Here is a 15825-nt window from a genome sequence, read left to right as displayed (position 1 = left end):
TTAATTAGAAAATTGTGAAAAAATAAAAAGAAAGAGGAAAATGGATAGAAAAGTGGGTGTGATGGCACTGAATTATGTTTTGGTCACGTTCGGCAAACCTTTTTCTAATGGTCCTAGTCTTTTATGTGTAAGAAATAAAGGTTGAGGTACATGGTGCTTGATTTGTCAATTTTCACCTGAAATAGATTATAATTATTTTATAGATTTTATTTTGTTATATCTAATTGCAGAGACCGAACTGGAGGGTGGCCGGTAGGGGCCATGGCCCACCCCCCAGTTCAGTTGAAAAAAAAAAATTGGTTCTTAATTTGTAAGGACGTTCGTTTTTATATAACATCTATAAATTGGCCAAAAATGGAAACAAGCTGGCACATTGTAGTAAAAATAAAGATTATATATATTCTTGAGTTTACTATATATGATGCTGGTAGCTTGGTACTACAAACGTATGTAGTGCAAGAAAAGTTTTATTTGGCCCAATCATATGTCTTATTAAATTATATGTAGTTTTATTGAGAGAATTAAGGTTAATTTAATCTTACGTGTCAAGTTAATTAGGGAGCAGATTTGGTATATGTTGGACCGGTGGCCCTAATAAGATCCCATGTTGGTATATATAATCTTAATTTAAGCTACCAGTTAGAAATTTTAGCCAATTTTTGTTGTTAAAGTGTGGAAGAGTAAACATTTTAGAGCTTATTTGTGTCAATTGATTCTTTGTGAAGCGATCTATAATTTATGAAGAAATAAAAATGAATTAAAGTATGGGTGCAGGCTGAAAACAGATGAGCAAATTTCTCAGCATATGTTTTTGGAGGTTCGTTCTTGAGTGCTGCGAATTTGGTAAAAACTTAACGATAAAGAGATACAAAATCCATATATTTTGTATTTATACTTTGGCTACATATTTTAATTTATTTTTACTTTGACCCCCTCCCAACCAAATGTTTGGCTCCGTCCCTGTCTAATTGTGTATATTCTACCGCATCATATTTATTTTCGCATTCAAATGTAAGATGGAATTTCTGTGTTTTTGTAAAATTATCATGAGGTGTACAGACATACATGTAAAAGTGCTATAAATCAAATGAACATAAAACACGTTTTGGTCATTCAAACCAAAGCACTTCAGCAAGGTTACAATTAAGAGGAAATTTAAAATTTTCAACCACATGCAAACTGTTTACTAAAAAGTAGAATGTCGACGTGTCAGTACTAATCAATTTTTATATATATATTTTTAATAAATACTGATCTAATTAATAGTTGGTTGGCTCTGCCACGTTCGTATTGTAGAATGTTTATGGGATAAAAATGTAGTTTCTAACATTACTCATTTATTTTATATATATATATATATATATATGATTACGAGTAATGTTCGAAACTACATTTTTATCCCACAACTATATTATAATATTATTGATGCGGCAGTTCCAACCAACCCCTAGTCAGTCATTTTTTTTTTTTTAAAAAAAAAGAGATAAATACATTTTTAGTCCTTGTGGTTTGAGGTTATGACAAATAGTTTCTTGAGTTTTAAAAAGTGATTAATCACTCAATAAGGCAAGCAAAAAGAACAAATTAGTCATTGTCGTTAGAAAATTTGACACCCCTCCGTTAATGTGCCACATCAACACGGATCAGGCCGGCCAGATGTTAGCGCATTAACGGATTCTATTAACTTTTCTAACTGTAATGATTGATTTGTTCGTTTTTACTTACTCCAGAAATTGAGTGGTTAATCACTTTTAAAAACTAAAAAAGAGCTATTTGTCAAAACTCTAAACCACTTGGACCAAAAATACATTAATAATAATAATAAAAAAAAACAAAAATTAATTAACACTGTCATATGATCAGCATCACTCTTCAGATAGCTCGACGTTGTTGTCATTCACGCACTCATGATCTTGAAAAAGATCTTTGTCACGGAATATTCTGTCGATGTTGTCCATCGCATTTTTGGCAGCTCTATTACACGCGATCTCCTTCTTGAGGCCGCAGACACCTCTTCCCACGTGCTGACCATCTATGAGAACATCGAAGGCCGTACACTCCTTCCATAGGTCTACAAACTTCACTGCCAAATTTCTCTTCTGGCAGAACTGGTAAAGCCTCGTGACAGGGTGTGTTCCGATGGTTGCCGGAGTTATGATGGGCTCCAACAAAGTCTTAACCACCTGTTGCGAAGATATATATATATAAAAGCTACATTTATTTATATGGTAATTAATAATTATGATCATTGTATATATATCAGAAGTGTTCTTTGTTTATTTATAAGGTAATTACTATCTCATTAATTTCGAATATCTAAAAATCATTCAAACAAAATATCTCGATGAGTAACATTTTTCTCCCACAAATTATCAGCCTTATATCAGCTTTAACTTAGTGCAATTCGGACCTATTACGAGATGTTTTCTATCCAAAATAACGGCCAAAATTTGACTTGAAAATTAGGGTGCAACTCGAAATATTTTGATAGTTTATAGACCGGGGCGGACCTGCCTTAATAGGTGGGAAGTCCTTGGCAACCCTAAATTCTTTTAAAGTCTGTATAAAATCATGGTTTTTTAGACTATGGCCATGATAAGGATGACTTTTTTGCACCCCTAGATGTAGCTTTCTAAAGAAATTAAGATTTCACCACATAGATGATAGTAGATGAATTTTATTTCATGAAAGCAGAGACGGAGCTAGAAACTATTATGGATAGGGGTCAAAGGCCAAAAAAATTTGTTTATAAGGGCCAATAAGCTAATAATTTTTTTTTTTTTTTAACAAAAAAAGGTTTTAGTTTAAGAATTGAGGGGGGGGGGGGGGGGGGCGGGTATGGCCTATATATACCAGCCTTCCCTTTCTCCGTCCCTGCACGAAAGACCTTCGTCAAGCATAACTCGAAGGAGATGCCAAGTTGTTATTTCTTTTGTACATATCTATAGCAAACTAAAAAACGTTTGTATTCGAAAGAAAAGTTCTTGATTTTATAGACATGAAACTTTTATATACAATCATGAATTAGTATAAAATTAAATTTAAGACTTATATGCTTTTATTTTACGTGTATGCTGGCTTGTATGCTTATACAATTATGCTTTTATTTTACTCACATAAAGAGATTATATATATATTTACGTAGATTCGGACCCACGTAAAAATCTTGATTCCATCCCTCTCTATAGATTCAAGTTGCACCGAGTCATAGTTTATTAGTGTAAGTACAAATAGGATGTCTACATTGGGTAGGGAAACTCCAATTTACCATTTTATTTTTTAAAAGAATTAAAAATATTTTGCCTAAAATTGAAGATAAAAAAAACATGAGAGTGAAAGGTAAATACCGTCCACACAATGTCCATTGAGGAGTCGCTGTCAATGAAAACCGCCCCTATGCAGGATTCGACAATGTCGGCTAGGGCTTTTGGCACATGAACGAGCCCATTGGAATGCAACGGGTACTCTGAGATCCCTTGTGTGAACCGTTGAATCTGTATTCATCAAAAGTTCATGCACAAATCAAAAACAAAATTAAACAAACCCCATTTCAATTTCATGTCATAACTTATAAAACATCAACGATCGGAATCGCCTACAATTAAAGATCCTGTTATTACTTTTATCCTCTATGATTGAGTAGGGGATCGCAAGAAAATGCCCCATGTCCGAGCAAGAAGCAGATGTAGATAAAATTAATATGAAATATGTTTAACTAACCACTGAATCTATTTTCTTACATGTGGGTTCTAAATATTCAATGAACTTTCGTAAACGTATCATATCTCGTTGTAGTCTCTCCTGCCCGAAAATAGTTTGTAATTCAATCCCCATCATCCTTCCATAAACCCAATAACCTATCGTAAGTTCATCTGCCGTAGCATGTTGTATGAACAATTTAGCTCGTACTCGGACAGGAGGGCTCTCTCAGCCCCCCACCTATTATTTTTTCCATCATGAAAGGACCTTCCATACCAGAATAATTAGTCTTTCAATTGTCCCTCTCATGGGAAAGAACGTAACCAACAAATTAATTTCTACAGTAAAGCATTTATGGGATTGAAAGACAACCAACCTTCTGGCTTCTTCCATGATGTTCAACTAACAACTTTAAAAGCCTACATTAATTAAAAAGCACAAGTGGCAACTTTGTTTTAAATTTTTCTTAAATTTAAAAAATCAAACTATTTTTTATTATTTTATTCAAATAAATTTCACAATAATTTTTCTTTTAAATTAAAAATAAAGAAGAAGCAAGCTTGTGAAGTCGTTAATGGCCAAAACGTGCCGTGTGAGACGGAAGGAGCCAATAAACACTCACAATTAAATAATGGGTATTGCCTAAATTCATTGAACAAACAAAGTCAATTGTTTTCCGTGCTTCTCGAAATTTCTCACCATTTTTTCTTGTCAAAAAGCTCATCATTCATCGCATTAAGACACGTTACACATTGGTTGATGGTAACTTAATTTTCCTATGTTTGTTAAAATTTTGTTTTGTTTTTTGTTTTTTTTTTTTACGATAAAATTATTAACAGACAAATTAAAATTAATAATTTAATATATAGAGCCCATGCTTAAGAAAATAGATCAAATAATTATTATTTTTTTTTAAAAGAAGTTGTGCAAAAATTATAAATGAACAGACCGTTAATTCTTAGAAAGAAAATGTTAGATTTACAACACCAATACAATAACTGTACAACAATCTCTCACATGAGGGTGAATTTCACATACTGAGGTCCACCCTCATGTGAGACGTTGTTGTATAATTATTGTATTGGTGTTGTACAAGAATTAAATCTCGTATTATGTAGTGTTTATCCAACACCATGACATCGTGAAACGATACTAAAAAACAAAAAAGCTGAAAAGGTCAAAGGTTGAAGAGCTTACTTTTTCCTCAAGAAAAGGTTTCTTGTGGCGCAGGAACGAATGCAGCCCGTGTTTGACGGCCGCGCGAGCAAGCTTCTCGGAGTCCACATTGGCGGCCCGGAGCTGGGTAAGCGGGCCGGGTGGCAAATCCGGGTACAAGAAGTAGTGCTCCTTGGTGAAGAGTAACGTAAGCACAGCATCACCAACGTACTCCAAGCGCTCGTAGGAAGCGCCGTCCCCTGAAAAAGAAGCATGCGTGAAAGCCTCCTCTAAAAGCCTCTTGTTCTTGAACCTGTATCCCAATATCTTCTCAACCTCGACGAGATCCGGGGGCGTCGACCCGCTTTGTTCTTTTTCTTGTATGTTAATGTTTTGTAATAATCTGTTAACTGCTTCTTCTTCTTCTTCTTCTTCTCGTTGTGGTGGTTCATGTTGTTCTTGCTCTGCTTCCATGGCGGGCATGGTACTGCTCACTTGTTCTTGCTCAACAGGGGAAAAATATTATATATAGAAGAAGATGGTTTACAACTTGCAGTGTGGGATCGATTTTGTAGATGATAAAAGATAAATAAATACTGTTGGTTCTTGGACAGCTCGGAGAAATAAAAGAGAGACGCGTAATAAGGAGGCCGGTGGAAGAGACAGCGACATATATATATATATATTTCCAGTTTTGGAAGGATAAAATACAGGAGAAAGGAAAAAATGTTTGGCCGGACCTTGGAACCAAAATTGGTTTTGGACTACGACAATTAATAATTTAATATAGTATTTGTTTTTTGCCATATATACATATATATGCTAAGGAGTAAGACCGGCCACATATACACGAGTCATTTTCGAGTACGAATTCCCAAACCCAAAATTGGTTTCGAATCTTTTGATTAGATTTGATACTTTTATTTTATTTTTATTTTTATTAATTTTTTTTTTTAAACAATATAGCATGTGTTACCATATATTACCGAAAGCTCAGAAGGCGAGTACAAGGATAGGGGTACAAGACCCCCCTAAACCTTAAGTCAGAAATCAAGCCTGACTTGAAGCAGGTGCCTAAACACAATACACAAATATTACAAGGATACTAATTGGAATATACAAATACTACTAGGAATGCTCTAAGAGGGCTGGTCTAATTTGTCACAGACAACAGATAATCCCATGAAACATTTCTGCATTACAAGTAGACACACTGTGAAAAACAGGAGACACAAAGGAATATACAAAGCAGTAGAATCCTCAACCACTAGCTCCAGCAAGTCGACACTGGAGTCGGCGCGTGCAAAGCATGCGCCTACTCTGGGAACCCTCCTTGAAGCAAACACCCTCCAGCAGCCCATATCATCACCAATTGAGACCGGAGAAGTGGTTTGTGACCCTCACGCGCAGGACCAGGGAGAAAGCTCCTCGGCGCGTGCTGGCCACGCACCAAACAGGAGAGAACCGCACAGCCACGGCGTGTGACTACCGGACCGAAGGAGGCCGGCGACCACCATAAGGAGGCGCGTGTTGCATGAATCCGAGCCAAAACGCATAGATATAGCACCAAAGAAACTGATAAAGCATCGCCAGAAGCGCCTCGCCGGAGACACACCACGAGCGCCAAAACCATAAAACCAATAGCTTGAATCTCTTTCTGCTGGAAAAGAAAACAAAGAGACAACAAAGAAAGAAAAACAAACAAGCTCCATAGCTAGAAGTTAGGAGAAAAACAACCTCCATTGGATTAGACCGAGAGGAACAAAAATCTCCCCAACCTTAAGGGTTGGGAGCAACAACTACACCCCCTAGAAAACAAGCCAGGGAGAGAACAAAAACAACCACCATAGCCCTTTCAAGGCTAGGGGGAAACTAAACACCGGGAAGGGGGACATTTTTTGCCTCCCCCCCGGCAACCAAACTACAGAGGGGCTCTCTCTCTCTAAGAAGGCTCTCGAGACTTTCCAGAGGATGGGGTTTTCACCGATTAATAATTAAAAATAATCATGTAATTAAAAATATTGATTTAAAAATGCGGTTTTTAAAAACGTAGTTAAGTTTTTCGTAAAATTACAGTTCGTGCATTTTTAAAAATACTAACATGTTTCCTACAAATTGAAAACGTAAACTTTTCTTCATTTTCAAATAATAGTTTTTAAAACACAGTCTGTTTGGATTTGCGATTTAAAAAAATACTACTAAAAAATAGCGATTTGAAAATACAATTTTTTAAAAACACAATTAAGAACTTAGTAAAATTGGAATTTGACATTTAAAATACAGGCTCCTGTTCTCTAGAAGCCAACATTTTACTTTATTCCCATTTTACCCTTAACATTTCAGTTTATTCCCTTGTTTTTGTTCTTCATATTAAAAGGTTGAGGGTAAAATGGGTATAGGCTAAAATGTTGGCTTCTTCAAGAAGCCAACATTTATTTTTATTCCCATTTTACCTCTAACCTTTCAGTTTTTTTTTTTTTTTTTTTTTTTTTTTTTTTTTTTTTTTTTTTTTTTTTTCGTTTTTTATATTCAAAGACTGGGGTAAAATGGGAATACAAAATAAATGTTAAATTTTTTTTGCAGACTTCACACTTTTCCGTACTGACACAAACAGGAAAAAATGATTGGAGGAGAGGGGAAAGGGGTCAGTGAACGGGGCGTGTTTTTAAAAGTACACCTTCTTTTGAAAAGTGCGATTTTAAAAACACAATTTTTAATTTATATATTTTTATACTCCAAATTTTTTAAAATACACTCGGAAACAATATACTTTATGCGATTTAGTTTTGGTTAACAAAAAGTAACCAAAACCAGGCAGGAATTCGAAGATCCAAAGGTTGAAAACTATAAGTAGAGGGATTGGGATTGACCTCGTGACCCTGAGTACGGCGGCACCAAAGTCAAATGACGGAAAGCTTAGAATAAACCTGTCCGGATGGGAGAGGCCGGAGACGTGCTAGAGTAGGATTTCAATTCACAACGAGCTTCTTTTATTTTATTTTTATTTATTTTTTAATTTAAAATAAACAAATTTAGGTTAATGACTTTTCAAGTGCAGTCTCATCTGATTATTTATTATTTTAGTTTATTTTAATTTATTTTCCAAACATATATTTATTCTCGACGGAGAATGATAAATGAATGAAGCATTTATCTACCATACTCATAATATTTGGGTACATTAAAAAATGTGTGACGCGCGTTCATGCTTATTAACAAGTCGCAAGTGAAATATATTTAGATTTTTTATATGACGCTACTACATAAATAATAACACAGTAATTCTCCTACCTAAAATAATCATGTACAAAGTATTACTATAAAAGAATAAGGAATTCTAAACGGTTTTTAATTGACCAGAATAATGGGTCGCTAATCAGGATTATGAACGGTTTGGGACAAACCGTCCGTAATTCTAGACGGTTTGATCCAAACTGTCCAGAACCAGTTCTGTATAGTTTTGGGCAAAACCGTTTAGAAAATTTGTTTGTTTGTTTTTTTTTTTTTTTTTTAATAATTATAATTATAATTATTTTTTTAATATAATTATTATTCTTATTTTTTTTTTCTAGCGGTCAAAGCTTCTTCTTTTTAGCAAACACATCCACCGTAAATCAGCTCCGGTTCTACCAAAAATCCATCGATTTTCTTGTTTGCCATGATTTTCTTCCAAAAAAAATTATATGCTTTCATCTTTCCCTGCATTTTCACTCAGCAACCAAACATATAAAAAGGAAAGAAACGAAAAACATAGCAAAATCTTCTGCTATGTTCATCAAAATCTTCTGCTAGATTTTGCCCACCTCGGAACCACCACGGCACCGTGCACCCCGAACCACACCGCCACCTCCAGCATGTTTGAATCCCACTACCACTTCTGAAAAACCACACCAAAATCGCCAGGTTGAACCTGTGGTTTTTCAGATTTGTAAAAACCAGATCTAAAAAAAAATGAGCGAATCTGTAGAATAACCAGAACCCAAAAAAGAACTTCATGAATTTATAAAAACCAGATCTCTTGCTCAAGCTGTAGACCTCGAAGAGTATAAAAATTGGGTGAAATCTGGATGTGGGTCCATATTGCTTGGAGATTTGAAACGCTATAATTCTCAACTTAAGACGACGAGGAAGCCATTCCAATGAGAAGAATCGGAATTTCTTAGAAGCCAACACAAATTTCTTCGAGCTTGCTCTTCTTGTGGCTTATTTATGTATTGGTAGTCTTTGAGTCCTATTTAAATTGGATAAAATTCCAGACAGTTTTGGAAAAAATTGTCTATAAATTTCTAGACGGTTTAGTTAAAACCGTTTGGAATTTTATGGAGAGTTTAATCAAACCGTCTATAATAAATTTTTTACAGATGGTTTTGGAAAAAATCGTCTATAAATTTATAGACAGTTTTTATAAAACTATCTAAAAAACAAAATTTTCCAAACGGTTTAGTTAAAACTGTATGGAATCTTATGGACGGTTTAATCAAACCATCCATGATAAATTTTTTACAGACAGCTGCAAATTTTGTTTTCTAGGCAATTTTAAAAACCGTCTAGAAAAAACCATCAATAAATGCCATTTTTTTTTTGTATTGATACTGCGAAGTCTTAACCACCTGTTGCAAGGATATATATAAAAGCTACATTTATTTATATGGTAATTAATAATTATGATCATTGTATATATATCAGAAGTGGTCTTTGTTTATTTATAAGGTAATTACTATCTCATTAATTTTGAATATCTAAAAATCATTCAAACAAAATATCTCGATGAGTGCTCATAAAGGGAAAAAAATACAGGGTAAGTAACATTTTTCTCGTACAAATTATCATCCTTATATCAACTTTAACTTATGCTCCGTTTGTTTCGACGTAAAATATTTTCGACGAAATCAATTTCAAAAGAAATTATTTTCTCGAAAATATTTTTCGGCGTTTGGTTCGCATGAAAAAATTACGAAAAATGAAAATGCAACTGTTGCAGGAATCCGGCGAACATGTTTGGCCGGATCTGGCCAAAATTGCCGGATTCCTGCGGGAAACCTCTGGGCCCGATCAGATCCGGCCGGATCCGGTCATTTTGGCCGGATCTCGGCAGGATCAGTGGCCGGATCCGGTCAGATCAAGCCAGATCCGGCCGGATCAGTGTCCGGATCCGGTCATATCCGGCCGGATTCCGGCCATTTTGGCCAGAGTCGGCCGGGTCAGTGTCCGGATCCGGTCATATCCGGCCGGATTCCGGCCATTTTGGCCAGATCCGGCCGGGTCAGTTTCCGGATCCGGTCAGATCAGGCCGGATCCCGGCCGGTTTCTGTCCATGGCCGGATTCCGGCGGCATTCGGCGCAGTTGCCGGATGTCGCCGGATTCCGGCGGCCGGCGGTATTCCGACAGTCGGATTCCGGCAGCCGGCGGTATTCCGATGGTCGGATTCCGACGCCGGCATTATTCCAGTGACTTGATGATGCCGGATTCCGTTGCTGCCTATTTTCGAACGACCGACTATTGTCGGATTCGGACAGTCAGATATCAAACGTACGTGTAAGGACGAAGAATATAATTTTGGAAAACGATTTACGGTTTTAAAAACCGTAAATCGTTTTCTAAAAATTAAAGAAGGTTTTACGGTCAAATCGAAAATAATTTTCGTTGACCGTTATTTTCGCCCCTACCAAACACCGTAAAATACCGGAATCATTTTCTGGAAATCATTTTACGCCGAAACAAACGGAGCATTAGTTCAATTCGGACCCTATTTTGAAGCGAAATGAAATTAAAGTATCAAAGAAATAAAATTTTTAAACTACAAATATCAAATATGTATTTAATTCTATTATTTAATCAGGAAAAAAAAAAAAAAAACCATCAACCGGCTTAGAATATAACCATGTGAGCGCGTAGGTCTTGCATATTATTTATAAATAAAAATAATCTAAAGTAAAGCAAATCAAAGCTATTAATTAATTGAGAAACAAAGCTGTCATTATAATGATGATTTGGACCACCATTATTATGTGTATGTACTGACCGTACTCGCACGCAAATATATCAACTAAATAATTAAACTAATTATTGTTTATTAGCTTATGGTTTTGATTCAAATATATCAACTAAATAATTAAACTAATTATTTTTTATTAGCTTATGGTTTTGATTGATTTGCACGTTGTCATAATATATATATATATATATATATATATATATATATATATATATATATATATATGTATGTATGTATGTATGTATGTATGTATGTATGTATGTATGTATGTATGACATAGAATTATAACACATCGCATGATTCCATAATTTTTAAACAATGAATTAGTTTTTTAAGTTAAAAAACCGATGAATTGTAAATGTTGAATCGATTTTGTTATAATTTTAATAAATTTATTATGTTTCAATGAAAAGATCCTTAGATCATGTGTGTGAAATTTCATGAGACAAAAATAAGGATTTTTTTGCATTATAGCATTAATTGTCATTATAGCTGCATTTAGTGGTGAGATATTTTTTTTTTTTTAAAATTATAATTAAAAACACCATATCATATAATTTTACACGCTTTTTTTTTTTTTTTTGAACAGTAAATCATCATCATCTCATTAAAAGAATCATGACAACATAACACTTGATCTCAAAACAAGGAATCTAGGGACACAAACGTTCCCTAACAATAGCCTTGTTTGCCAAGTGACATTACAGTACACAGTAATGTGTGTACTGTTCATGTACTTTTTTTTTTTTTTAATTACTTTTTCATATTTTCTAATACCAATCAACATCAAAACATTCATACTTTTTTCACTTTTTATATCACATCAATAATTTTTTATTACTATTCAAATAAAAAAAATTTACTACAATACAAATTTTTTTTTCACTTTTTTATACAAATTCTTTTTATTTTATATCACATTATCACTTTTTACTAATTTCAAAATTAACAACCCACTACTCTGTTCTGTTCTGTACATGTCTTTGCCAAACAAGCCCAATGATACGAGAAATACACCGGAGTTTCCTGTAGCCAAATCTATGCCAGTTTGCAAATTGCCGCCTCCTTTGCTATCACATGTGCAACGCTATTACATTCTCAGTAGACATGAACAACTTTTGCAAACCGGAAGCATTGGATTTCTTGTACGATGCTTTCCGTTAAATGGCCATTATTTGATAAATATGAAGGGGAGGAAGATAGCTCTGCCACCACCTGTGCTGAATTCCCTTCAAAGATAACATTTGAAAAATTAGCTGCTTTGCAAAACAGAATCGCCCAAAGAGCTGCCATTGATTCAACCATCTTTGCATCAACCACTATAGGTTTCATTTCACACCGCGCTCCAAGGAATTCACCCCTGCAACCTCTAGCTACAGCTCCCAACCCAATACAGCCTTCCTTAACATTGATGGCAGCGTCCCAATTTACTTTGATGAGGCCATTTGGGAGAGGTTTCCATCTTTGTTGCCTAGCCAGAGGGACTTCATCATTTCTATTCCTGTGAGACGGCTCTAGCCTATTACACCTTTTATACTCCTCCAAAGCTGCTACGGCCCCTTTAAACACTTCATCAGGGTGCCAGAATTCCCCTTCAAAAATGACAGAGTTTCTTCTAAGCCAAATGGGCCTAGTAGTAATGACCATAAGCTCCACCTCTTCCTTAGAAAAACAGTGCATGAACTCCTCAAATAAAAGAACAAAAGAAATAGAGCCAGTCCTGCATTTTTGGGAGCATGACCCCGCATTCCCCCAGACATCCTATGGCGCTGGGCATGTTCAAATAGCATGGATGACAGTTTCCGGCTCACCCTTACAGCAAAGGCATAAATTGTCCTAAACCAAATTTTTACTTGATTTGGAATCTGCAGTGACCATAGAAACTTCCACAGCCCTGTATCCTTAACCTCATTTGAACTTTGCCCTCCATAAACTCCAAGCATGTGTTTCCCCAGATGGTAAGCGTTCCGGACGGTAAATTGACCATCTTTAGTCTCCTTCCATATCAATCTATTAAGGGGAAGGCATGGGCTCAATGAGTTGTTCTCTATAACATGAGCTTCTTCAGGCATGCAAACTTCCTTGACGAGTTCACTCTTCCAAATTCCCTGCTTGTGATCTATTAGCTCCCCCACCACTAAATTTTTGTCCAGGACCCGCTAGGGAGATTTGACAGAATATGCTATGGGGGTTGGCAACCATCGGGTATTCCAAATTGGAATGGACTTGCCATCACCCACTCTTCACACCAACCCCTGGGCAACAGCTCTCTAGCATTACAAAGGCTCCTCCAAACAAAAGAAGCTCTTGAACCAACCTGAGCATCCAAAAAATGTGAGTTTGGGTGGTATTTGGCTTTAATAATCCTGGAGCTTAAAGAGTCGGGGTGCTGAATGAGGCGCCACCCTTGTTTTGCTAGGAGAGCTTGGTTGAATAGGACCAAGTCCCTAAATCCTAGACCACCATTGGATTTTGACCAGCCCATCCTTTCCCAACTCATCCAATGTATTCTAGATGTTTTTGATATGTGGCTCCACCAAAAGCTTTGCATCATAGCATTGATCTCTTTGCATAAAGAAATAGGCAGTTGAAAAACACCCATACAGTACGTGGGGATAGCTTGCACAACCGCCTTCAATAGGACTTCTTTATCTGCTCGAGATAGGAAGTTTACCTTCCAATTCGTCAATCTGTGCAGCACTTGTTCCATAATATAACTAAAAGCTTGGTTTTGTTATTTTCCCACGAAGGTAGGCAAACCCAAGTAGGCATCAATGCGGTGTATTTTTTTGTTAAGCCCGACAGTTGGAGGATTTCCTGTCTTCTTTTCAGACTTGTATTACGACTAAAGAACATTGATGTCTTTTGAATATTAATTTTCTGTTCAGATGCTTGTTCATATTTACCAAGAATCCGCATAAGCTGTCCCCATTCCACAGAATTAGACTAACAGAGAAGAATGCTATCATCAGCAAAGAAGATATGACTTATCTTAGGGCCCTTGGAAGATGTTGGCACTCCCGATATAATTCATTTTTCCTCAGCTCTCCCAATCAAAGCATTAAGGCCTTCTGCACACATTAAGAATAGATAAGAGGATATTGGATCCCCTTATCTTATGCCTCTAGATGGCTTAATATTCCCCACTAGATTGCCATTTACCAGCATTGAGTACCGCATCGAGGTTACACACTGCATCACCAAATGAACCCATCGTTTACACACATTTTTTAACTTATAATAAAAAGTGCGATTAAGATGTGTTTAAATTCTGAAGTTAATGAAGAATCCTGCACATAGCGCCGGTTATGGCTTGGTCATCGGTTTTGTTTTATTCAATTAATTATTTTTATTAACTTAATTTTTTTAAAAATAAATAATTAAGAATTTATCCTAGTATTTGAACAACTCATCTTAAGTTCAAATCATAAAATCATTGAATCTTTTTAAACTAAAAATTTCTTTACATTTGGCTTAGTTGCTGTAAAAAAAAAAAAAAAAAAAGACATGTATTTTTTTATAATGATCCAGATTTAATTTCAACTGTTTTTGTTTTTGTGTGTGTTTTTTTTTTTTTTTTTTAATGAAAAAGAGAGTAAATTTAAATCTATGCAGTTGAAATTACTACATACAACACATTTCTTAATTTTCATTTACAGCACCTTAACCAAATATTCTAATTTCACATGCTTGACTCAAAAGTCCTTAACCAAATATTCTAATTTCAATTGCCAGATTCAAAAGTCAAAACTGTCCACGAAGGAAAATGAGAATATTTCCTTAATGAAAATATTGGCTTTGATTTCCCTCCAATGAAACTATTGGCTTGATTTCAAAAGTCAATTTAGTCCTGAGTTACCATTATACAAATTTGATCATATGGTTCAAATTTATATTTATGCTTTGCCACTTGGATCTAATGGGTAAGATAAGTGGCTGGTGCAACCATATACGTATGGTGGTCACGATGAAACTATATCACTAGTAGTGTTGGCCACCTAGGGTCGGATCCGATTGGATCGTTAGTTGGTGACAACTATTGCACTTCATTGGGGCACTGGTGTTGTACCAGAAATTCCTCGACATCCGCAAATCCTGCCAAGAATGGATTAAGAACTTGAATAAACCATATAAAAGACAATTATGACCACTACTCACTATTTAATAACTAATTTTCTCACTAGTATAATGTCACATCATTTAATTAAACCAACTACTTCAAAAAATATAATTTTTTGTCATAGTCCTTCCAACTTGAAAGCTTAAATTAGTGACAATGGAACTTTCACCAAGTTATGAGACCTTTTTGTTTTTTTTTTTTTTTTTTTGGTTAAGACATGCTCTTTTTTTTAAAAAAAGTACATATATTATCTTTAAACTACCATTCAATTATTAATGTTTCCCCTCTCTCAAACTATTAATTATGTTAATACCCCCCTTAAATTATCAAAAAATGTCAATGTTCTCCATCATAACAAAAATACCCCTTGTAAAATTATTAAAATTAAAAAAAAAAAATAACAGAAAGTTTTTTAAAAAAAAAAAAACAGGTTTTTCTTTTTTTTTTATTACTAATTTTCAGTTTATTTTTTTTAATAAAAAGAATCATTTTTTATTTTTATTTTATTTTGTTTTTTCTTTAATTTCTTTAATTTTTATTTTTATTTTTAATTTTATATTTTAGTTTTTTTTCGAACTCATAAGGACATTTTTTTCTTATTAAAAAAATAGGATAATTTTTGTTTTTTTGTTGGTCTTAAGGGGGACATTGACATTTTTTGGAAGTTTGATTGAGGATATTGATACAATTAGTAGTTTAGAGGGACATTGACAATTGAATGGTAGTTTGAGGGGATATATGTACTTTTCCATTTTTTTTTATTTTTTTTATTTTTTTGATGCCATTTTTATACTTCATTCATTATTTTTACATACGTCTTATGATTGGAGATATCATCATATAATACATAATATA

At 34.7% G+C, this 15825-nt stretch overlaps 1 protein-coding gene across 1 annotated transcript; it reads right to left on the bottom strand.

Annotated features, from left to right (window-relative positions):
* Window positions 1–1088: 1088 nt before the first annotated feature.
* LOC133861933 (ribonuclease 3-like protein 3) lies at window positions 1089–5465 on the bottom strand. The gene is made up of 3 exons (XM_062297761.1): window positions 4897–5465; window positions 3348–3494; window positions 1089–2183 (listed from the first exon to the last, which is right to left on the bottom strand). The coding sequence occupies exons 1-3, from the start codon at window positions 5335–5337 to the stop codon at window positions 1866–1868; spliced, it is 906 nt and encodes a 301-aa protein (XP_062153745.1). The 5' UTR covers window positions 5338–5465; the 3' UTR covers window positions 1089–1865.
* Window positions 5466–15825: the final 10360 nt, after the last annotated feature.

This window comes from Alnus glutinosa, chromosome 2 (assembly GCF_958979055.1).
Source record: "Alnus glutinosa chromosome 2, dhAlnGlut1.1, whole genome shotgun sequence".
NCBI classification, from domain to species: domain Eukaryota; kingdom Viridiplantae; phylum Streptophyta; class Magnoliopsida; order Fagales; family Betulaceae; genus Alnus; species Alnus glutinosa.
This window is presented reverse-complemented; position numbering and strand designations above follow the sequence as displayed.